The sequence below is a fragment of the Mobula birostris genome, chromosome 3, assembly GCF_030028105.1.
Source record: "Mobula birostris isolate sMobBir1 chromosome 3, sMobBir1.hap1, whole genome shotgun sequence".
NCBI lineage: Eukaryota > Metazoa > Chordata > Chondrichthyes > Myliobatiformes > Myliobatidae > Mobula > Mobula birostris.
Window position 1 is genome coordinate 145,270,331 of NC_092372.1, and position 26,245 is coordinate 145,296,575.

Sequence of the window (26,245 nt, forward strand, 5' to 3'; positions counted from 1 at the left end):
CCCCCTATCACCTGCAGGGTGATCCTCAACCCGAGAGGTTTAACCGGACCCTGCTGGACATGCTCGGCACCTTGGAGATCGGACAGAAGAGTAAGTGGAGTCGGCACATTGCCCATTTGGTTCATTGTTACAATTGTACTCGCAATGATGCTACGGGGTACTTGCCCTACTAGCTGATGTTCGGACGGGAAGCGAGGTTGCCCATTGATATGTGTTTTGGGACTGAAGCAGGGGAAATACCTTCGAAGCCATGTCTGAAGTACATGTCCGATATGAGGAGAGAGTTGAAAAGGGCGTACGAGTTGGCTGAGGCGGCAGCCACCAAGCAGAACCAGCGGAATAAAAGGAGGTATGATCAGAAGGTAAAGTTCGTTCAGCTATTGCCGGGAGACCGAGTCCTTATCCGGAATTTAGGACTACAGGATAAGCACAAGTTGGCGGACCGTTGGGCAGCCACCCCCTATGTGGTGGAGAGTCAGATGCCGAATCTCCTGGTTTACCGGGTGAGACCTGAGGGCGGGCAGGGGCCTGTCAAGGTACTCCATCGGAACCACCTGTTGCCTCTGGGTCGAGAGGTGAAGATGGACCCAGAGCCTGAATGGGAGTTTACTCCTATTACGAGGACTCTGCAAGGGCGCGGGGCGTGGGAAGAGCCCGCTGCGAAGAAAACGGGGCCGGTCCCCACCTCGAGAAGGAATACGTCATCGGAAGATGATTCTTCGGATGTGTGGTACCTGCTTCCGTTCGCTGATTCCCCGGTGCCGGGAGACTCTTGGCCCTTCCATCACTGAGTCAGGGGAACCGAGGGAGGGTGTTGCAGAGCCGCCTGTATTACAGCCGGGATTGGGGGAGGAGAGGGTGGAGGCAGAACCCGAGCCAGAGGGCTCACAGGGGCAGAGGGATCCCGGTGAAGGGGAAAGTCCGACAGATAGGCTCGAGGGGTCAACTGGGGTGTCTGAACAGTGAGAGTCAGCAGAGGAAGTACAGAGGCCCCAGAGGAGTAGGCATCCCCCGGAAAGACTCACTTATATAGCGCCGGGAGAGCAGGGTGTGATCTCTACTGCCCTGCAAAGTTATGTCACTGCTTTATGCACCTGGGTTGGGTTTTGTGTTTTACAACGAGCACTGGTGAACTATGGTAACGTCATGAGGGCATGACTTTTTGTGGTGGGGGGAGAGTGTACGGGGTCTTTCTTTTGTTACATTTAAAATGGCGACTTTGTTATGTTAATCTGGGGAATGTGGCTTTGTTGTGCTTTAACACTGAAGACAGTTTGTTTTACTTTAAAATGAGATAACAGGGTTCTATTAGCCAATGGGTGGTTATGTATCGTTTTGTTTTCGGGTACCATGCTGTATGATATGACTGTGGACTGAGTTTTGGCGGGGAGTCGGAGCAGAGACGAGGAAGACCGCGGACGTGTGGAGAGGGTCCGGTCGATCACTAAGGGTGGTCCTGAGCCGAGAGTCGACGGAATTCGGGTGGTCATCTGAAGTCGAATTGAGCTCCAACGGTATCGCGCGAAGAACTTGGACTTTGGACTTTGATAAGTGTTGGCACCTTTTTTTTTCATTACTTTCCTCTCTGTATCACATGTATATTAATGTCATAGAATTAGTAATATCTATAAAGTGTATTTGTTAAAATGTACTGGGTGTGCTGGCTGATGATTGATGTTTGTGATTGATTCGGGCAGCAACTGACCCTGTGGAGAGTGTTGAGGCAGGTGTTGGGCTGGACATACACCAGCCAATATAACTGAACGTTTCAGTAGTAAGGCAGAAAGGCTGAAGTGTGTGTACCTCAATGCAAGAAGCATCAGGAACAAAGGTGATGAACTGAGAGCTTGGATACATACATGGAATTATGATGTAGTGGCCATTACAGAGACTTGGCTGGCACCAGGGCAGGAATGGATTCTCAATATTCCTGGATTTCAGTGCTTTAAAAGGGATAGAAAGGGCAGAAAAAGGGAAGGGGGTGGCATTACTGGTCAGGGATACTATTACAGCTACTGAAAGGGCGGGTAATGTAGCAGGATCCTCTTTTGAGTCAGTATGGGTGGAAGTCAGGAGCAGGAAGGGAGCAGTTACTCTATTGGGGGTATTCTATAGGCACCCTGGTAGCAGCAGAGATACAGAGGAGCAGATTGGGAGGCAGATTTTGGAAAGGTACAAAAATAACAGGGTTGTTATCATGGGTGACTTTAACTTCCCTAATATTGATTGGCACCTGATTAGTTCCAAGGGTTTAGATGGGGCAGAGTTTGTTAAGTGTGTTCAGGATGGATTCCTGTCACAGTATGTTGACAGGCTGACCAGGGGGAATGCCATACTAGATCTAGTACTAGGTAATGAACCAGGTCAGGTCACAGATCTCTCAGTGGGTGAGCATCTGGGGGACAGTGACCACTGCTCCCTGGCCTTTAGCATTATCATGGAAAAGGCTAGAATCAGAGACGACAGGAAAATTTTTAATTGGGGAAGGGCAAATTATGAGGCTATTAGGCTAGGACTTGCGGGTGTGAATTGGGATGATGTTTTTGCAGGGAAATGCACTATGGACATGTGGTCGATATTTAGAGATCTCCTGCTGGATGTTAGGGATAAATTTGTCCCGGTGAGGAACATAAGGTAGTAAGATAAATGGTAGGGTGAAGGAACCATGGGTGACAAGTCAGGTGGAAAATCTAGTCAGGTGGAAGGCGGCAGCATACATGAGGTTTAGGGAGCAAGGATCAGGTGGGTCTATTGAGGAATATAGGGAAGCAAGAAAGGAGCTTAAGAAGGGGCTGAAAAGAGCAAGAAGGGGGCATGAGAAGGCCTTGGCGAGTAGGGTAAAAGAAAACCCCAAGGCATTCTTCAATTATGTGAAGAACAAAAGGATGACAGGAGTGAAGGTAGGACCGATTAGAGTTAAAAGTGGGAAGATGTGCCTGGAGGCTGTGGAAGTGAGCGAGGTCCTCAATGAATACTTCTATTCGGTATTCACCAATGACAGGGAACTTGATGATGGTGGGGACAATATGAGTGAGGTTGATGTTCTGGAGCATGTTGATATTAAGGGAGAGGAGGTGTTGGAGTTGCTAAAATACATTAAGACGGATAAGTCCCCAGGGCCTGATGGAATATTCCCCAGGCTGCTCCATGAGGCGAGGGAAGAGATTGCTGAGCCTCTGGCTAGGATCTTTCTGTCCTCGTTGTCTACAGGAATGGTACTGGAGGATTGAAGGGAGGCAAATGCTGTCCCCTTGTTCAAAAAAGGTAGTAGGGATAGTCTGGGTAATTATAGACCAGTGAGCCTTATGTCTGTGATGGAAAAGCTGTTGGAAAAGATTCTTAGAGATAGGATCTATGGGCATTTAGAGAATCATGGTCTGATCAGGGACAGTCAGCATGGCTTTGTGAAGGGCAGATCATGTCTAACAAGCCTGATAGAGTTCTTTGAGGAGGTGACCAGGCATATAGATGAGGGTAGTGCAGTGGATGTGATCTTTATGGATTTTAGTAAGGCATTTGACAAGGTTCCACACAGTAGGCTTATTCAGAAAGTCAGAAGCCATGGGATCCACGGAAGTTTGGCCAGGTGGATTCAGAATTGGCTTGCCTGCAGATGGCAGAGGGTCGTGGAGGGAGTACATTCAGATTGGAGGATTGTGACTAGTGGTGTCCCACAAGGATCTGTTCTGGGACCTCTACTTTTCGTGATTTTTATTAACGACCTGGATGTGAGGGTAGAAGGGTGGGTTGGCAAGTTTGCAGACGACACAAAGGTTGGTGGTGTTGTAGATAGTGTAGAGGATTGTCGAAGATTGCAGAGAGACATTGATAGGATGCAGAAGTGGGCTGAGAAGTGGCAGATGGAGTTCAACCCGGAGAAGTGTGAGGTGGCACACTTTGGAAGGACAAACTCCAAGGCAGAGTACAAAGTAAATGGCAGGATACTTGGTAGTGTGGAGGAGCAGAGGGATCTGGGGGTACATATCCACAGATCCCTGAAAGTTGCCTCACAGGTAGATAGGGTAATTAAGAAAGCTTATGGGGTGTTAGCTTTCATAAGTCGAGGGAGAGAGTTTAAGAGTCGCGATGTAATGATGCAGCTCTATAGAAGTCTAGTTAGGCCACAATTGGAGTACTGTGTCCAGTTGTGGTCGCCTCACTATAGGAAGGATGTGGAAGCATTGGAAAGGGTACAGAGGAGATTTACCAGAATGCTGCCTGGTTTAGAGAGTATGCATTATGATCAGAGATTAAGGGAGCTAGGGCTTTAGTACTCTTTGGAGAGAAGGAGGATGAGAGGGGACATGATAGAGGTGTACAAGATAATAAGAGGAATAGGTAGAGTGGATAGCCAGCACCTTTTCCCCAGGGCACCACTGCTCAATACAAGAGGACATGGCTTTAAGGTAAGGGGTGGGAAGTTCAAGGGGGATATTAGAGGAAGTTTTTTTATTCAGAGAGTGGTTGGTGCGTTGAATGCACTGCCTGAACCAGTGGTGAAGGCAGATACACTCATGAAGTTTAAGGGACTACTAGACAGGTATATGGAGGAATTTAAGGTGGGGGGTTATATGGGAGGCAGGGTTTGAGGGTCTGCACAACATTGTGGGCCGAAGGGCCTGTACTGAGCTGTACTATTCTATGTTCTAAATTTCTACAGATGTAGAGAATTCTGGCTGGTTGCATCAACTCCTGGTATGGAGGCTCCAATGTTCAGAAACAAATGAGGATGCAGAGAGTTGTAGACTCAGCAAGGTCCAGCCCAGACTCAACCCTCAGTCCCGAAGTCAAAGTCAACCTATTATCAAAGTACATCTTCAAAAGGTAGTTCTTCATGAAAGCAGCATCCATCATTCAGCACACTCAATCATCCAAGAAATGCTCTCTTCTCATTACTACCATTGGGGAGGTGGTGTAAGAGGCAGCAGACCCACACTCAACATTTTAGGAACTTTTTTTTTAAACTCTGCCATCAGATTTGTAAATATTCTATCACCCCATGAACACCAATATATCATGCCTCTTTTAGCAAAATAGTCAATGAAAATATTCAATATTTATTTTTGTAATTTATTGTAGTTTTTACGTCTTAGTCATAGTCATACTTTATTGATCCCGGGGGAAACTGATTTTCGTTACAGTTGCACCATAAATAATAAATAGTAATAGAACCATAATAGTTAAATAGTAATATGTAAATTATGACAGTAAATTATGAAATAAGTCCAGGACCAGCCTATTGGCTCAGGGTGTCTGACCCTCCAAGGGAGGAGTTGTAAAGCTTGATGGCCACAGGCAGGAATAACTTCCTATGACGCTCAGTGCTGCATCTCGGTGGAATGAGTCTCTGGCTGAATGTACTCCTGTGCACACCCAGTACATTATGTAGTAGATGGGAAACATTGGCCAAGATGGCATGCAACTTAGACAGCATCCTCCTTTCGGACACCACCGTCAGAGAGTCCAGTTCTATCCCCACAACATCACTGGCTTTACGGATGAGTTTGCTGATTTTGTTGATGTCTGCCACCCTCAGCCTGCTGCCTCAGCACACAACAGCAAACATGATAGCACTGGCCACCACAGACTCGTAGAACATCCTCAGCATCGTCTGGCAGATGTTAAAGGACCTCAGTCTCCTCAGGAAATAGAGACAGCTCTGACCTTTCTTCTAGACAGCCTCAGTGTTCTTTGACCAGTCCAGTTTATTGTTAATTCGTATCCCCAGGTACTTGGAATCCTCCACCATGTCCACACTGACACCCTGGATGGAAACAGGGGTCACCGGTACCTTAGCTCTCCTCACGTCTACCACCAGCTCCTTAGTCTTTTTCACATTAAGCTGCAGATAATTCTGCTCATACCATGTGACAAAATTTCCTACCGTAGTCCTATGCTCAGCCTCATCTGCCTTGCTGATGCATCCAACTATGGCAAAGTCATCTGAAAACTTCTGAAGATGACAAGACTGTGTGCAGTGGTTGAAGTCCGAGGTGGAAATGGTAAAGAGAAAGGGAGACGAGACAGTCCCCTGTGGAGCCCCAGTGCTGCTGATCACTCTGTCGGACACACAGTGTTGCAAGCACACGTACTGTGGTCTGCCAGTCAGGTAATCAAGAATCCATGATACCAGGGAAGCATCCATCTGCATTGCTGTCAGCTTCTCCCCCAGCAGAGCAGGGCGGATGGTGTTGAACGCACTGGAGAAGTCAAAAAACATGACCCTCACAGTGCTCGCTGGCTCGTCCAGGTGGGCGTAGACACAGTTCAGCAGGTAGACAATGGCATCATCAACTCCTAGTCGGGGCTGGTAGGCGAGCTGGAGGGGATCTAAGTGTGGCCTGACCATAGGCCGGAGCAGCTCCAGAACAAGTCTCTCCAGGGTCTTCATGATGTGGGAGGTCAATGCCACCGGTCTGTAGTCATTGAGGCCGCTGGGGCGCGGCGTCTTTGGCACAGGGACGAGGCAGGACGTCTTCCACAGCACAGGAACCCTCCGGCGCCTCAGGCTCAGGTTGAATACATGGCGAAGTACTCCACATAGCTGAGGGGCACAGGCTTTGAGCACCCTGGTACTGACACCATCCAGTCCTGCAGCCTTGCTTGGGTTGAGGCGTTTCAGCTGTCCTCTCACTTGTTCAGATGTGAAGCGCACCATGGTGTTTTTGTGTGGGGAAGGGGTATCGTCATGAGAGCAGGGTGGGGGACTGTGAGGAGGTGTAGGAGGGGAGAGTGGAATGTGTGTTGGTTGGGGGCCGACAACAGATGGCTCATGTGGGGGATGGGCAGGGGCCACAATGTCAAATCTGTTAAAGAACAGGTTAAGTTCACCGGCCCTGTCCACACTGCCTTCAGCTCCTCTGTTGCTAGTTTGCCGGAACCCAGTGATGGTCCTCATCCCCCTCCAGACCTCACTCATGTTGTTCTGCTGGAGTTTTCACTCAAGATTCCTCCTGTACCTGTCTTTAGCCTCCTTGATCCTGGCTTTCACGTCACTCTGTATTGCCCTCAGCTCCTCCCTATTTCCATTTCTAAACGCCCTCTTTTTAGCGTTCAGGATGTCCTTAATGTCCTTTGTCACCCATAGCTTGTTATTTGAATAACAGTTCTTGTTGGAACATTGCAGTCCACACAGAAGTTGATGTAATCAGTGATGCACTCTGTGAGCCCATCAATATCCTCTCCATGTGGCTCACAGAGTGCCTGCCAGTCTGTCATCTCAAAACAACCCTGGAGCGCCTCATAAGCCTCCTCCGACCATTTTCTCACTGTCCTCGAGGTTGCAGGTTTACTCTTCACCAGAGGCACGTAGCAGGGTTTTAGATGCACCAGGTTGTGATCTGACCTTCCCAGTGGGGGGAGGGGAGAGGAGCTGAAGGCATTGTACTGTTGCAAAACAACAAATTTCATGATATATGTCAGTGAAAATAAACCGGATTCTGACTCCACAAGACCATAAGAAATAGGTCCAGAATTAGGCCATTTGGCCCATCAAGACTGCTCCAGCACTTCATCGTGACTGATCCATTTTCCCTCTCAGCCCCAAACTCCTGCCTTTCTCCCCATATCCTTTCATGCCCACATCATTGTTCTACAAGGACACATCATAACAAATATCCTCTCTACATCCATTCTATCTAGGCCTTTCAATATTCCCTAGGTTTCGATGAGGTCACTCCTGAATTCCAGTGAGCAGAAGCCCAGAGTCATCAAATGCCCTTCACATGACAAACATTTCAATCCTGGAATCATTTTTGTGAACCTCTTTTTAACCCTCTCCAATGTCAGCCACGTCCTTTCTAAGATAAGCGGCCCAAAGCTGCTCAAGATACTCCAAGTGAGGGCTCACCAGTGCTTTATAAAGTCTCAACATTACATCCTTGCTTTTATATTCTCATCCACATGAAATGAATGCTAACATTGTGTTTGCCTTCCTCACTGCCAGCTCAACCTGCATATTAACCTTTAGGGTGTCCTGCACGAGGACTTCCAAGTCCCTCTGCACCTCAGGTTTTTGAATTTTCTGTCCATTTAGAAAATAGTCAATTCTTTCATTTCTTCTACCAATGTACATGGCCATAAACTTCCTGACACTGTATTCTATTGGCCACTTCTTTGCCCATTCTCCTAATCTGTAGCTTCTCTACTTCCTTATAACTACCTGCCCCTCCACCTATCTGCATTTCATCCGCCAATTTAGCCACAAAGCCGTCAATTCCAAGTCATTAGCATATAACGTGAAAAAAAACAATCTCAATACAGACCCCTATGGAACACCACTAGTCACTGGCAGCCAACCAGAAAAGGCTCCTTTTCTTAGCACTTTTTGCTTCTTGCCAATCAGCCAATGCTCTTTCGATGCAAGTACCTTTGCTGTAATACCACGGACTCAACTTGTTAAGCAGCCTCATATGTGGTACTTTGTCAAAGGCCTTCTGAAAACCCAAGTACTCAACATCCACTGATTCTCCTTTGTCCATCCTGCTTATTATTTCTTCAAATAGTGCGTTTCTTTTGCTGCTGGGGGGAAGGGTGGGGATCGTTGCTTGCTGCGGCTTATGCATGGGAGGGGAGAGCTGAGAGGGGACTTTGGGGTTCTCACATTTAACTGTTGTTCATTCTTTGGAGCACCTCTCTGCTTTCGTGAATGTTTGCGAAGAAAAAGCATTTCAGGATGTGTATTGTATACATTTCTCTGACATTAAATTTGACCTTTGAACTTTTGAAAGAATGCCAACAGATTTGTGAGGCAAGATTTTCCCTTGAGAAAACCATGCTGACTACAGCCTATTTTATCATGTGTCTTCAAGTACCCTGAACAATTAACTCCAACTTCGTTTCATTTCTCTTTTACACTTTATGTATCTGAAGAAACTTTTGGTATCCTCTTTAATATTACTGGCCATCTTACTTTCGTATTCCATCTTTACTTTTTTAATCATTTTTTATTTGACTTCTGTTGGTCTTTAAAAGCTTCCCAGACCTCTAACTTCCACTAATCTTGGCCCTATTACATGCCCTCTCTTTGGTTTTTATGTTGGCTTTGACTTCTCTTGTTAGCAACTGTTGTGTCACATTTCCTCCAGAATACTTCTTCCTCTTTGCTATGTATGTATCCTGCTCCTTACGAATTGCTCCCAGAAATTCCAGCCATTGCTGCTCTGGCGTCATCTCTCTGCTAATGTTCTTTTCCAATCAATTTTGGCCAGCTCCTCTCTCATGCCTCCGTAATTCCTTTTACTTCACTGTAATACTGATACAAGTGACTTTAGTTTCACCTTCTCGAATTGCAGGGTGAATTCAATTATTATGATTGCTTTCCCCTAAGGCTCCAGTTCCTTTACCTTAAGCTCTCTCATCAATTCCAGTTCATTGCCCAGCACCCAATCCAGAATAACTGATCCCCTTCTGGGCTCATTTATGTTTTAATCATGAGCCTTGACTAACAATGAATTTTAGCAGACTATTTGATTTCCATTAACGTCACAGCAAAATTCAAACCTACTCTCTCAGTTCTGCACTAGTGAACTACTGGCAGTAGGAACTTGGAACCCTGTGCAATTTTTCACCTCCCCGATATTAAACCACAGCAGCCTACAACTGCACAGTCATTCCTAAACCAAGATTCGCTGACTCAACATTTGCCAATGACAGACTTTTGCTGTTTGAACCAGGGAGCGGAGCTATATCCTGTCTTGGCAATTGGGCCAACGAAGAAACCTATGCTTTGAAGTTTAATGTAGTGTGGAGGGAGAAAAAGAAGAAAACGTTAGTGCTTGATTGTGAAAGTTCAACTATTCATCCTTTCTTTCTTGAACCATCTTTCTCCCCTTAGGAAGTAAGAATCTTATTCTAAATTGAGGTGGTTACCCCTGCTCTCGAAAAGGCTCTCATAATCAGGAGAGGAGAACTCATAATGGCACTACAGCCAACTTCAATCGTCACCCAAGGTCCAAAGGAATTGTGATTACTGAGGTAAAGATAAAGCTTCTATTATTCTTATTTTCATATTATGGAAATGTTTCACGGGCTTGTTTGAGATGTCGTAATACCATTTCCTGCACGTAAACTATAAACTATCAATAACGTGACCATTGGTTACATTTATGCAGTATATTTATATGCTAATAGCTATAATAAAGTTAATGTAATAGTTTTGATTTTTTGCTCACAGCCTCGGGTGTCCAGGTTGAATCTTGACCCTAGGTGCTGCCTGTGACGATGGGTTTTCTTCAAGTTCTCTGGTTGCTAAGTTGCTGGCTGGGTTGCTAGGTTAATTGGCTGCTACAAAATATCGCTTATAAGTGTAGGTTAAATGTTAAAGGGAAAAGAATCAGAAAGGAGAGACAGGCATACACAAGAGAGAAGATAATACAGAGGCAGGTGGGGAGGGGTGTTGAGATTAAATAGTTTATTCTGTTGGATCAAGTCTGGAACTGATGGGCTGGGCGGCTTCATCCTGTGCCAGTCTGATAACAAGTTCAATATGTGTGTGCAGGCTCATAAACCAATTTTTTTGGTCTCCTTAAATGAAAAGATTTATTACTGCAAGGTATCCGATATGGTTAGAGCAAAATAGTTCAAATATTGTTCTCGATAAAGCAAAAAACATTGTTTCAATGGAATCTGTTGATTACATTGATTCTTAATAAACAGGTGAGAAAACTGCTAAGGGTATGTGAAGAAACAAATCCAATAAGAATTAAGTCACCGAAAAATTGGTCTTGTCATGTTACTTTGCTAGCAGTTCAAAGATATAGTTTAAGTGTCTGGAGCAAAATGAATGAATTAAATGTCAATTATTCCATAACATGAAATTGTTCACATTCTATAAGAAATTAAGTCAATGGGTTTTATCTATCCTTTCTCAGCAGTTATATTCCTTTTTTGATGTGTATTCATCAGCCGCATTGACCCAAATCATATTTTCAGGCCTCAAAAACAAAGTGCTGATACTGCACTAGATCATCAAGAAAATGTTCTGAATTACTTTGGAAGCCTAGCCTCCAGTTCTGCAAAGTCTGCTCTAAACCTTCCTGTGATCCTATCAGGAATAAAGTTTCTCTCACTTGTCAAACCTTAGTCAAGGGGCACAGTGATATTCTATACTAGCACACTTATTCCCTCTAACACCAGTTGGAGATTCCTGGTTTAACCAACTGTCCCAGCAGGGGGATGAAAGGTCTCAACCCAAAACATTGATTGCTTTCCCACTACAGATGCTGCCTGGCATGGTGAGTAACTCCAGTACTTTGTGCATTTTCACAGTAAACAGCCATTATTCAAGCACCTATTCTACCAAGTGGTATCCATGAGCAAAACTGAGAAGAGCATCTTGCAGCTGAACATATCCTGAAACAAATCTTTTTGTTTGGCTGCAGCTATACTGATTGACAGCAAGAAAAGAGTTCATAGAGGGAACGTACCTACAAGATAGATCAGTGCAATGTGGAAGCAGGCCCCTCAGCCCATGATGTCTGTGCCGAATATGATCCCAAATCCCATCGACCTGCACACGATCCATGTTCCTCCATTTGCTGCCTATTCATATGCCTCGTAAAAGCTGGTATTTCATCTGTTTCCACTGCCACCCATGGTTGCACTTTCCAGTTACCAACTACTCCTTGGTTAAAAAGAAATTAAAATTGCCTCGTAGATCTCATTTAAATGTTCTTCCTTTCCCCTTAAAGCTGCACCCTCTGGAATTTGGCATTTCCACCGTGGGGAAAAGAAAACATGCCAATTCCCTACCTTATCTGTACTTCTCAATTATATATTACTTACAGTAGGTCACATCCCAGCCGCCAATGTTCCGGAGAAAACAATTGTCCACCCTCTCTAATACTCTCAACTAATACAAACAATCCAGGCAACATCCTTGTGAACCTGTCCATAGCCTCCACATTTTCCCTGTAAAGTGGTGACCAGAACTTCACACTGCATACTCCAAATGCAGTCAAACCGAAGTTTAATAGAGCTGCAATATGACTTCTTGACTTTTATACTCAATACTCCAATCAATGAATGCAAGCAAGCCTTCTGTTTTTTTACAACAATAACTAATTCTGAAGCCATCCTCAGGGAGCTAGGCACTTGCACCCCATTCACTTATACTTTTCTCTTACATTTGACCTCCCAAAGTGCAATATATTACACTTATCTGGATTAAATTCTGTTAGCCATTTCTCCACCCACATTTCCAACTGATCCAAATCCTGCCAAATCCTTTGACAAACTGCTTCACTATTCACAACCCTGCCACTTTTGTCACGTCTGCAAACTTAACAACCCACCTACCTACACCTTCATCTAGACCACTTACATATGATCAGAAACAGTAGTCCACATCACAAATCCCTGTGGAACAAAACTGGCTGCAGAATTCCAGTCAGAATAACACCCATTATTCTCTATCTTCAATGGCTAAGCTGATTTTAAATCCAATCTACCAAGTCTTCAGTCTTCATGGATCACACGTACCACGAGGGATCTTTACTAATGTTCATGGACACAGCATTCTCGGCTCTACCCTCATCAATCATTTTTGTCCCCTCCTCAAAAAGGTCACAGGTTTGTATAACATGACTGCTCCTCCACAAAGATGTGCTCACTATCCCAAATCAGAGGAAATCCCATCTCCAAGAATATTCTCTAATAATTTGACAACAGTTGATGAAAAGATCATTGCCCTATCATTTGCTGATATGCCCCTTCTGTCCTTCTTAAACAAAGAAACAATAATGGCTCTTCTTCATTTCCCTGGAACCTCACCTTGTGGCTAAAGAGGTTATGAAGACATCTGTCAAGACTCCTGAAATCTCTTCTGCCTCCCTCAGAAACTTGAGATACATCATAGCAAGCCCTCTGGACTTTTCCATCTTAATGTTCTTCAAGATGACCAACATCAGCATATCCCTCCCTCATCTCACTATCCTTCTTCCCCTTCTGCTTGGTAGATACCATTGTGTGATATTCATTTAGCATCTTGCCCACTTTCTCTGGCTCCAGGCATAAATCTTCCGCTTTGTCTTTGACAGCTCCTGCCCTCTACCTCACTACCCTCGTGTTTTTAGTGTATATATAAAATGTCTTGGGACTTCTCTTAATCCTTCCAGCCTACAACATTTCATAACTGCTATTAACCTTCCTGATTTCCTGCTTTCTTTACATTTCTCAAGGGCCCTGTCTGATAGCAGCTTCTTAAGTCTTACATATCTCTTTTTCTCTTTTTGACTAAATTTACATCATCTCTCATCATTCATAGGAAGTATAATCAGTTTTGCGAACTTGAGTTCAACTATTACCATCCATATGCAAGTGACACAATGGTGCTATTTATTGAATGAGTTAGTCCACCATTGTGCATTTAAAAAATTAGTCATCATGGAACTGAAGTATGAAAAAAAAGTGAGGACTGAACGATTATTTTTTACATAAAATGTACATTTTAAATGAAAAATATGAAATGCAAAAGTCAAATGTGAAGAGTAATAAATTGATTTTATTACATTATCTTTCTCCTAGAAAAATCTTGTATTTTCAGTTTTCATTAAAATCCTATTACCTGAGGTGAAATTTCATGACCATTCTAATTTCTAGATTCATGTCTTCACTGGCTAAATATTTAACCAACCACCTTCAGTTTGAATGGAAAATAATGATGCCAAATTTATGTGCAAAGAGAAACTTACAACATAAATCAGTAAATCATTAATTATCTTCATTACCCAGAAGTCTTTTAAATAACATGTCATGTTAACCCAAGCTGATTAAACAAATAGCTAATCATGACATCAAGGCAATAACAAACACCTGAAAAATATTCACACTAATTAAAAAACAGAAGGTGAATGATGTAATTAGATGAATGATGTAACCACTGGGAGTTAATACCCTTTAAGGTTCCAGTAGAATTTGGCTACTAACAGAAAACAAGAGTCCCAGCAGCGACTGAATTCATCCGTGCAAAAGGCCAGTACAAATCTCTGTCCACTGCACAACTAATTATACAAGTACTTCATCTCATGGTATAGCATTCTTCTTCAACTCTCCCAGTTAGCAATGCCACATCACCAAACTTCTCAGGGAATTGTGGACAATGCCAAACCAATACATATCTACAGGCAAAAATTGTTATCCAATTGGTCCCATTCAGATAATTCAAGTGGAGGAAAGACAATCTTCCGCATCTTTATTAAAAAAAACAGAAGATGTTTTGCAACCAATGAAAACACTTGGTGGGTCTCATGCAGCTGTACTGAAGAATTCCCTTTGAAGCATGACTAAATCTATCCTCATCTGATGCTGAGAACTTTGTGTTTTTCCAATATGTTATTGCATTTCCAGGATTTACACATTTGCCCTTCATAACCATAATCTGATTTATTTTTACCTGCAACGTTCTATTCAAATGTACTTTTAAGTAAAAAGGCAGAAATTGCACTCACCCTCGATAGTTCCTCCTTTTCTCCATTGTCTTTTATAAACATTCTTTCTATCTCTTGATTGATGCCTTCAACACTGTTCTGGACCCGTGAAATTGAAGATTTTGTGACTGTTATGTTTGACGATGGACCTGTGATGAATCGGACTGCAGAAGCCTAGGAAGAAAACAATTTCAGAAAAATTAAGAGCATTACTGTTAGTGTTCAACCCCAGAATTGAGGAGTTTCTACAAAATATAAAATTTGTGCTGTGCAAACCATTAACAATAATTCAATGAGACATTTCAAATTAATACTTTTCTTCACTAGTACAAACAGCAGACATTTTCAAATAAAAGTTCTTATGCATAAAGATATGCCATCCAAACTTTCATCTGTACCAGAGCTTAATAGATTTAAGTTTTTTTTCCCAAATAATGTATGTGCTCCCTAGCTTAGCTTTTATAACACAGGAGACAGAAGTGAAAGGAGAAGCATCATTATGTTGATTATCCAGAGAACACATAATCATAAGTTTGTATCACTAACTTTTTACAACCAGGCTTGAAAGTTGTATGATGAAAATTTCAAGGAATCGAAACTGCATCTTCTCCAAGCTAACTCAGGACATTGTAATGCATGGAAAATTAGATGTGGAGAGGCAAAGGAGGAATCAGGAGAAGAACTAATAGCAAACTACTGAGCATCTTGACCACTGCCCAGAATAACGACTGCACTCTGCAGTAAAATGTAATATTTTGTATCTTCAATGTTATATGAACATAATCACCAAGTTTGCCTTTAAATAGTACTGGATTATTCTCTACAGTGCAATTATCATCTAACAAGGATGCTACCAACTATCAATGATCAAATAGCTATATAATATTAGTACTGATGTAGGTTATCTATTTAAAATCTGTTCTTAGCTATAAACTATAAATTTGCTACAGATGAAAGAATCCGGAACATCACCAGGCATTTTCACCAACATCTCTGAGTATTTAATTAGGTCCCCAGAGTTACCCCTTAACAGCAAATGTCAAATTGCATTGCCATTTCAGTGGTAAAAGGACAAATCACACAGAGAATCAAATCACCATACAGCTTTTACACTTCTTCAGAGCAAAGACCGAGGCAGATTTAAACAACTTATAACAAACACTCAACTGCATCTCACCTGCTAAAGACAGATAATGAACCAGATCAAATATGAGGAAAAGAGAAAATACATGCCATTCTAATAATAGGTCACATTCAAAATGCAGCCTGGATTTTTATTTCAGATAATCCTGAGGCCAATTGCTTGTGAACGTAGAATAATGGGCAATACATTTCCTGTCTACTTTTTAAATAAAAGTTTACATTACGTAGACAAAAGGAGCATACTGTAGTTTGGAGTAAAGGTCACAACAGTCTTATTGGAATGCTTAATGCCGATGATAAAATGTGACTGAAGTTTGCAGAGCAGCTGATGCTTTTATAAATAATGCTGACCAAAGCGAGTGTTTTGTATATGACTGGGGACCTCGGAGGACTCAGAGCAACAAAGCACAACAGACTGCAGTAATGGAACATCCACTACAAATAAGATGTTGAAGAAACAGATGGAAAAAGTGATATGAAAGAACATTTTCCATCACGTGCAAAAAACAATCACACCATGCAACCTTTAAATGTATTGCTGAAATGATAAGATGGATAAAATGTCTTTTCTTACTTCATCAGATTTGAAGTGGTTGTTTGAAGGAGATGAACTTGCCCCACTAAACTACTAACACAAGTTTTATTCCAGTGTGTGAAAAATGCTTCTTGTGTTTAGCACAGTTCTCCAATCTGCCTTGTAATGAAATATTGTTTTATATTGTCGTCGTGGCTATCCCTCGAGGTCCAGGATGATGGTCTTCATTCCGTTGATCTACTTATTGGCTCTCAAGTGGCTTATGAGTCCAATCTTGGCTTTGAAAGTTCTTCCGCATTCAGGACAGGTAGTTCCAGAAAGCAGATTGGGCTTCGGTTGTTGCTGCCTCTCTTTCCATTTTCTTCTCTTTTCTTCTAATTCTGCACATCTGTTGGCTTTGAAACTTGCTGTTCCTTCTCGGATGATGGTTTGCCAGAGTTTCCTGTCCTTGTTTTATATAGAGAGTTAATTGAATGCAAGATGTATGTGGTGACTGCAAATAAATCCAAGTGACATTAACCCTTCTCCTTCTTCCAATAGATGAATGTTCTTCAAACCTTACAAGATGAAAGCCACATGGCCAAAGTTCTGAATTAATTGCATGATTAACATATGATTTATTTTGCTATATGTAAATGTAAAAGCAATATTTTCTGAAAGGACTGCTACTATTTTCCTTCGAGTTGTCATTTGCCATTAACTCATTCGGACAAACGACAATCTGGGAGTGAGTCAATATTATAAAGTCAATCACAAAGTTTGAAAGCCTGTGCTTTTGTTACCATTTAGCAATTGACTCATATTATAGGCCCACTGAAAACGTTGTGGGAACTTAAATCTAATGAATCTGTCATCAGTGCACAGAGCAAACTAGTATTAACAAAAATTCTATTCAAATTAGCTTTCACAATATTAAAACAATCCTGTCATGGTGTGCTCCAAACACCAAGATTCTGACTCTGTACAATCTGCATTTGACCACGTAAACAGCATTTGAAGAGAAACAAGAGGCAACCTGCTTTTCAAGACCATGTAACCAGACCCACACAAGCAAGCAACACTGTCCAAATTTTGATGGATAACCAGTAATCAAATTGGTATGCCACATTTCTACTGGAAAACGAGATGGGTTTAATTCCTTCATTTTCCAGACTGATGAAGGAATTCTGGAAGATTTTTTTAATTGACATGTTTAACCAAAAATAAAGATGTGGTATGATGATCATGAGAAATTAAAACGCAGGACTTCAAAGGGTAGTGATTGGCCACATGCTAGTATGTCCAGGATAGAAAGATAGGCCAGATAAATTTGTGGCTGAAGTGCTGATGCAGGGAGCAGAGGCTCAGTTTCATGGATCATTGGGATTTTTGCTGGGACAGGGGTGACCTGTACAATAGGAGCAGGTTCCACGGGGGGGGGGGGGGGGAGGGGGCGCGATATCCTAGTGGGAAAATTTGCTTTTGCCCCCAAAGGAAGAGTTTCAACTAGATTGCCATAGGGTGGGATTCAAGGAAACAAAATCAATGGGAAGATCAAAGTACATGCAGCAACCAAACAGTGTAACCCTAGCAGTCAAGACAGTCATGTTTACAGTGAAAGGATATAGGAGCACTGCTTTAAATTACAACTATTTCAATGAATGTAGCTTAACATGCAGGGTGGACAGAATGAAGATATGGATGGAATATTGTGGCCATAACAGAAACGTGGCTGAGAGAAGGCAGCTCAAAGCTCCAGGACACGAATGCTTTAGGCGTGACAGCGGAACAAGTAGAAATGGAGGGGGTGATGCCACTTTGATACAGGAGGACATTGCAGCAGTGCCTAGAGAGAATATTCCTGGAAATCATCTAACAAAGCATATGGGTAGAACTTACAATAAGAAGGCGATGGTCACTTTGGCAGAACCACCCCCCCCCCACCCCAATAGTCAGTGGAAACTTGAGAAGCAGATGTTTTGAGAAATTGCACATCACCATGAGAATAATAGGAATTTCAAATTTCCCAGCTTCCAACTGGCCACCCCTAGTTCAAAGGGCCTGTATGAGGCAGAAATGTGCAGTGTCCAAGGCACTTTGCCCGTGCAATATATACTGGAAGACCCAATCTGTGAAGGAGCAATACAGGATCTTTTCTTAGGGAACGAGAGTGGGCCACGTTAACACTGGACAACAAATTTTATCTAAAGTGTCGCTTCCTCAGAAATGTTCTGTGGTTATGATAGGCCATGCAAGGCTGAACACTTGTATGATGTATGAATTTAGAGAAACAAGAAATTAACTTTTATTGACTATGATGTGTTTAATTACATAATGATGCTGATGCTTTGCAACAGTTCAACAACACTAAAAATGTTTTGTTGATGATTTTCATTTGTACTCAGTGTCTGCGGCTTCTGGCTTAAGTGTCCAACAATAATCAGCCAGCATTGATGGATTCCAGTTGCTCTGATACCATTTATCCATGACTGCATTGTCCTGGTGAACCCTTTCACCAAGCTCATCACTGGCAGCCCACGATTTGCAGGGAAGAAGACTAAATGGGAATGCAACAAGCTGTGAGGAGCCCAATCTTTCTCTTGGTTGCCGATTTTACACCAAGGTAGAGCTCATAGGCTTTCTTAATAAGAGGAGTTTTGCTCTGTCTTTGAGATTTAATTGTATACTTGCCACAAATAAAACAGAAAGTATCACAGCTGCTGCAACACTGGCGAGATATTTTGCTATCATAAATACTCCTGAAAGTACAATTACTTTATATTAATGAATACACACAATATGCTATGCACATAGAGCATGCACATCAATGTGATTGCAAACTGATATACATGTAAACACAACACATAGAACAGTGTATGCATGATGCTTTTATACCCTTTCTAAAACCTGTCCTGTCATGCAGCATCCACCCTGTTTAAGCATGCCTGGACAAGATAAAAAATTTCTCAGCTTACATTGTGGGCAACATTTTAATTGACTTGAATTATGAATTCAAATAACAAACATAGGCAATAACAAAAAAATGGTGCGTCATGGTAATTTTCATGATCAGCAGCCCAAAGTCCATAAGGTACACTCGAAAGTAATCAGGAAGCAAAATCTTTGTTGTCCTGTGTCATCAAATTGGGGAGCAGTTTCCCCAGCCGGGCAACATTCTATTAGTTTTTAAATGGTTAACAGGAAAAAGATAGAAGCAGAAGATAGAAGATAGAACAGTTGGATTCCTGAACTGGAGCACAGACCGCTTTGAAGATAATCAGCAGGACCATGGTGGGTCTCATCAGCAAGAACGATGAGTCAGCATACAGAGAGGAGGTGCAGCAGCTAACGGACTGGTGCAGAGCCAACAACCTGTCTCTGAAAGTGAACAGAACAAAAGAGATGGTTGTTGACTTCAGGAGGATGCAGAGTGACCACTCTCTGCTGAACATCGACAACTCCTCCGTAGTGATCGTTAAGAGCACCAAATTTCTTGGTGTTCACCTGGTGGAGAATCTCACCTGGTCCCTCAAAACCAGTTCCACAGCAAAGAAGGCCCAGCAGCATCTCTACTTTCTGTGAAGGCTGAGAAAAGTCCATCTCCCACATCCCCCCCCCATCCTCACCACATTCTACAGAGGTTGTATTGAGAGCATCCTGAGCAGCTGCATCACTGCCTGGTTTGGAAATTGCACCATCTCGGATCATAAGACCCTGCAGCGGAAAGTGAGGTCAGCTGAGAAGATCATCAGGGTCTCTCTTCCCACCATTACAGACATTTACACCACATGCTGGACCCGCAAAGCAAACAGCATTATGAAGGACCCCAAGCACCCCTCATACAAACTCTTGTCCCTCCTGCCATCTGGCAAAAGACACCGAAGCATTCGGGCTCTCACGACCAGACTATGTAACAGTTTCTTCCCCTAAGCCATCAGACTCCTCAATACCCAGAGCCTGGACTGACACCATCCTACTGCCCTCTACTGTGCCTATTGACTTGTTTATTATTTATTGTAATGCCTGCACTGTTTTGTGCACTTTATGCAGTCCTGGTTAGGCCTGTAGTCTAGTGTAGTTTTTGTGTTGTCTTACGTAGTTCAGTGTAGCTTTTGTATTGTTTCATGTAGCACCATGATCCTGAAAAAGTCTCGTTTTTACTGTGTACTGTACCAGCAGTTATGGTCGAAATGACAATAAAAAGTGACTTGACTTGAAGATCGGCAGGGTAGTGCAGCAGTCAGCGTAACGCTATTACAGTGCCAGCAACCCGGGTTCAATCCCCGCCACCGCCTATCGGGAGTTCGTATGTCCTCCCCACGACCACACGGACTTCCTTCCACATTCCAAAGACCAGCGGGTTAGTAGGCTAATTGGTTACAAGGGGTATAATTGGGCGGTGTGGGCTCGTTGAGCCAGAAGGGCCTGTTACTGTGCTGTATCTCTAAATAAATAAATATATCTAGCTGAGGTCAACAAGATAACTGTATTTAAAGGCAGAGAAGAGTTGGAAAGTGGGAAGCTCTTAAATGGGTCATACCTAGAGTCCGGGGGCAGCATGTTCATGTTAGAGTGAAGGCTAAACATACAAAGTTCAGGGAACCCTAGCTAGCAAGAGACAGAAGTTCTGGTAAGGAAAAAGAAGGAATTATACATCACATTTAGGTAGATGCGTACGAATATTCCTTAATGAATATAAAATTTTAAGGCCATGATTAAGAGGAAAATCAAGAGGACACAAGATATATTTGGCAGGCAAAGTTAAAGATATTTCCAAGAGGTTTTTCATTTATATTAACAGTAAAAAGATGAAAAGGAGGTGTCTAGATCCTCTTAAAGACCATCAGGGCTGCCTATGTGTGGAGCTGCAGGAGATGGTTGAGATTCGAATGTTTATTTCTCCTTGATGTTTACTAAGGAAAATATTATAGATGCCTAAGAAATGATGGTAATAAATAGTGAGGTCTTGAAGCACATCAAAATGGGCAAACCCCAGAGCTTGACCAAGTGTACTCCCAGACCTTATGGGAGGCTGAGGAAGAATTTGCAGTGGTTCCCGTAGAGATACTTGCTTCATTGTTAACTACTGGCCAAGTTCCAGAAGACAGGAAAGTGGCTAAGGTTGTTCCATTGTCCAAGGGTAGTAGAGACAGGCGAGGGAATTGAGATCAGCTGTAGGGAAGCTATTGGAAGGAATTCTGAGGGACTAGATCGACCATCACTTGCATGGGAGGTCATTTCTGATTAATCTTTTGGAGTCTTTCAAAGGGATAGTCAATGGATGTTTTTTGTTTTTGGCACCATTCTTTGTAAAGTCCAGTCTGTTGTGCGTAAAAATCCCAGGAGATCAGCAGTTTCTGAGATACTCAAATCACCCTGGGCAGTACCTAATTAATTAGCTTGATTATTTCGGCTTTTTTCTTAAAGATGATCTGGACACGCTCTGATGCGCTCCGGCGAGCACTGCACCACTGAAAAACAGCAACAATCACAATGACAGTAAACTCCCTCAGCAGAAGGCCTTGAAATCCTCGGCTTTGTGTGTTTCAGTGGCCAGGGCGAGGTCGAAGGCGCCCGGCAGAGGATGGCGCTCGGGAGGCTGTATCGGAGAAGCTGGTTGGAAGCTCAAAGTTTTTGGATGGATGACTCAGTGTTGGCTGTGGTCGGCTGCTTCCAAGGCATCGGCAAGTTGATGGTTTATGGCAGGGAGTTTCTCCCTTTTGCCACCTGCTATCGGGGACTCGGGAGTCGATCGACTCGGGGACTTTTGAGACTTTATTTACTGTGCCCATGGTTTGTTCTTCATCAAATTATGGTATTGCTTTGCACTGCTGTAACCATATGTTATAATTATGTGGTTCTGTCAGTGTTAGTCTTTGGTTTGTCCCGTTTTCTATGATATCACTCCGAAGAAACATTGTATCATTTCTTAATGCATATATGCATTTCTAAATGACAATAGAAGAGGACTGAGTGTTCTCATAATCTAATCTAATTAAGTAGAAGGGCCTGCACTTCACCATTAAAAACTCTGTCTGCAGTGAGTGGTTAGCTGATACTACCAAGGCATTCATACACCAGTCCTTATTGACATAGACACACATAGACTTCCTCTGTGGATTGCAGCATTTCTGTTTGCCCAAAAGGATATTTGGCCATCTAGTTGGATGGCCGAGCCTGGAGTGGTGTCCATGAGCCATGTTTCTGTCAGAATGAGTGTATAGCAGTCCTCACATCTTGCTGGTTCAAACATAGTTGCAGGTCATCCAGCTTATTTTCTAGTGATTGGACATTAGTGAGCAGAATCGTCAGGACTGCAGGCCAGCAGGGATCCACTTTAAATCTAGCTCAAATCCTTCACACTTACTGCGTTACATCTGCACCCTTGTGCACCACTTCCGACATCTGCTTCCCCAAGAAACTGTAGTAGACTGTGGCCTGGAGCGAGGGCCCGCTCCATGTGTTAAGCTGTAGCTGCACATCACCTTCATTAGCTCGCCCACTAGAGAGGTAGACTTGCAGGCTTTAGTGCTCTTGATCATTAGCATAGCTCTTTACTATTTCGATAATAGTAAAGACAAACAGGACAAGAAATTTCTCCACGGATTGGAGTTGGAGAGGCCGCTATAACCATGCATGCTGCCATCTTGTGCTCCAGTCACAAACTCATCCATGTTCCAGTGCTCTCAATCCCAACCAAGGTACGCTCTAAGCTCAGACTCTAGACTAATTAATATGAACGTACCTGAAACTCCAGTAATCCAAGATATTGAATCTTGCTGAATAAACAAAGCTAGAAGGCAGTGATAGCTATAAAAAGGATGCTGAGAGGCTACACACAGATATAAACAGGGTAAATGAATAGGCAGGGATGATGTGGAGATATGAAAGGAGCAACACCTTGTACTCTGTCTGGGATGAAGGAGCAACACCTTGTACTCCATCTGGGTAGCCTCCAACCTGATGGCATGAGCATCAATTTCTCGAACTTCCGGTGATGCCCCTGCCCCATTCCCCATCCCCTTTCCCTCTCCCACCTCATCTCCTTTCCTGCCCATTACCTTCCTCTGGTGCTCCTCCCCCTTTTCTTTCTTCCATGGCCTTCTGTTCTCTACTATCAGATTCCCCCTTCTCCAGCTCTGTCACTTTTTCACCAATCAACTTCCCAGCTCTTTACTTCAATCCTCCCTCTCTCCTGGTTTCACCTATCAACTGTGTTTCTTCCTTCCTCACCCCACCGCCCCCCCCCCCCACTTTACCACCTTCTAACGATGACTCCATCTCTTTCCTCCAGTCCTGATGAAGGGATTCGGCCCGAAATGTCGACTGTACTCTTTTCCATAGATGCTGACTGCTGAGTTCCTCCAACATTTTGTGTGTGTTGCTTAAATAAAAGGTCATTCACTTTGATAAAGAAAAGAGAAAGAAGAAGTGTTCTAAAAAAGCACGAGATTTAAAGGTATTCAAAGAGACCTGGTTTTGTACACAAACCATTGAAAGCTAACAATCAGGATCAGCAAGCATTTAGGAAAGGTAACAGCGTCTTAGCCTTGAATGCAAGTAGATTTGGATAAAAGGAAAGGCATTGTTCTCAGTTACATACAGACTTGGTGATACTGTGACACCACCTGTATGTGTTGACCTGATCTACTGAAGGGGCATTTGCCACAGAGGGAGTACCATGAAGGTTCACCAAACTGATTTGTGCAATGGCGGGTTTATTCACAAGGAGAAACTACGCAGATTGGGATTACATTCTTCATGAATATAACCCTGATGTCTAAAACCAGGGGTCTCTGTCTCAGACTATGATGTCAGCTTTTCAGGACAGATGTAGGTGGTAGAGAATCTCTGTAATTCTCTAAGCAGAAGGGCTATGGAAGCTCAGGCACAGGGCACATTCAAGACAAGGAATTCATCGTATTTCATTAGTGCAGGAAAGTAGTACCAATGTTAAAGGCCACCCATAATCCTATCAAATGTTGGAACAGACTTAATGGACCAAATGGCTTCCACCTGCTTCTCCTTCCCATGTCCTTATGTTCCAATGGTTGATGCAAGCATTGTCTTCGTCACTCTGAGGTGGAGGAGGTGAATGGAACATCAAGATCACAAACAGCTTGTGATGGGAGTTGGCAGCAATGTTACAAAGGCTGCAGTGAGAGCGTACCTTGGTTGGGATTGGAGAAATCTAGAAGCTACCACCAGGGAGGCCCCACTCTACCATAGGCTGCAACTCTGATGTATTTGGATAACAGGATCCAAAGAGAAAAGCACTTTCAGAACAAATATCTGACACTTTCTGTTTAAATTCCTCCCTTTGCTCCATTTATATTTTGCCTTGTGAACTACAATTCAATGTGAACTCTATTCACTAGTTTTTTGCTCCTGCTTTACTCTCTAATCAACCTGTTTGCTGCCTGTCATAGATCCTCTATAAATAGCAACTGATTCCAAAGTCCCATTGGAGGAAAAATAGAAATTTGCACTCTGGAATCTATGAAAGGCTCTTGGACAGCTTTGTTACAAAATAGCGGACACCATTCCTTTAGCACTGACCCTGAAATGCAGCGTATTATTCAAACTAATCATTACTGATTCCATAATTCTCCCTAACTTCAATATTCTACCTGTGACTAAAATCACAGGATTGTACACTGTTCAACTATTCCAGTATCTACAGCTTCAAATTCCGAGAGTTTACATCATTCTCAAAACAGGTCAGAAGATAAACTACCCTGTTCCTTTTAACCAACATTCTTTGTTGTGAACCAAGCACGCATTTATTGAGATGGTTATAGCTGCTGAATAACTTGAGTCTTCAATATCTAGTAATCAGCACAGAACCACATGCAACCCTGAGGTTCGGCCAGCATACGTTTGTCTAGGATAAGACAGCCTCTGGCCCAGCCAATCTGAGAAATCTCGTTTGTATGGATGCTGTGCGATGTGTTGCCCGGTTACAAATCCAAACCACAAAAAATCAGACAGTATACCATATCCAATTAAATGAATGAACTTAATAAATCTTAATCCAACTATAGGGTTAGTAAAGAAAAAGGGGCCCATTTTAACAAAACAGTCTAAAATGCACATTGGAGCATTTGACCCCCATTGACCTCCTCTGAGTGTTGCTGACCGTCAGACCCTCACTCTGAGTCCAGTCCATCCGGTGGTCTACCAACTCTCTCCACTCACGTCTTCTCTCTTCATTTCTTGCCGATGAAAGACTGCAAAATCCCTGCTCCCAGACCCACAAGAAAGAACAACATGCTTCTCATTGGCTAACATACATTCCAAAGGCCCCATTATCTTTCCTCATAACCCAAACATTGCTGCTACAGAGAAGCCATTACCTTAGCAGTGAAACATTACAGAGAGGCCATTATATTAGCAGTGAAACCTTCCAGAGCGTTACACAGGCAAACGGATGGAGATTGCTGGTTGAGGCATGCTGAAACAGGTAGCTAACTTCCCTTCACGAAAGCATCTTGTGAAATTTAACAACTCCCTTTCTATAAATTACATTAAAAGTTCAAGGAGATGCAAAGCATTGTTTCATTAAATAATCCTGGATAACTAAAAGTAGCATAATAAGTATTCACCCAACAAAACTACTTTTAAAAGATACAGGGAGAAATTCTGCAGTGTATAGACCCCTGGCCCTCCTGCCAATGTATACTCTTACAAGACTGTAAATTACAAAGAACTACAATAATTAGAAAACTAAAGATTTAAATGACTTCGGTCTTGAAAATAAATCTTGGGCTTGTTTTCCACTGAAGATATGCACATTTCTTGTTGTGGCAGGGCAACAGAAATCTAATCTGTGGAATGCAACTGATCAAGTTTAAATTGAATTGATTGCGAGTTTGAACAAAAGCTCCAGGATTGAAACTCATTATTTTTGAACGGCACAGTGAAATTTCAAAAACTATCATTTTGAAGATTTAAACTATGCTTATTCACTTCTTTTCATTTAGCAAGAGGTACACAGAGTTGTGAAAGGAACAGTACCAGATGATGTTTATTTACTGTGGTGTGGAAACCTTTCTGTACAACCACAATTATTACAAACAACCTAAGGTTAGGCCTTTCATAAGGACAACTAAGAAGTTAAAGGGAGAATATTTCAGAAATCTTTAAAATTCTAAATGATTAT

General features: G+C 42.7%; 1 protein-coding gene across 2 annotated transcripts in view; it reads right to left on the reverse strand.

Annotated features, from left to right (window-relative positions):
• Window positions 1–26,245, reverse strand: part of glcci1a (glucocorticoid induced 1a) — a 238,014-nt gene that overhangs the window by 62,754 nt on the left and 149,015 nt on the right. For both annotated transcript variants that reach the window (XM_072253399.1, XM_072253398.1), the window contains one exon: window positions 14,448–14,600. In XM_072253399.1, the coding sequence (XP_072109500.1) occupies window positions 14,448–14,600 (153 nt within the window). The remainder of the gene's footprint in view (window positions 1–14,447; window positions 14,601–26,245) is intronic.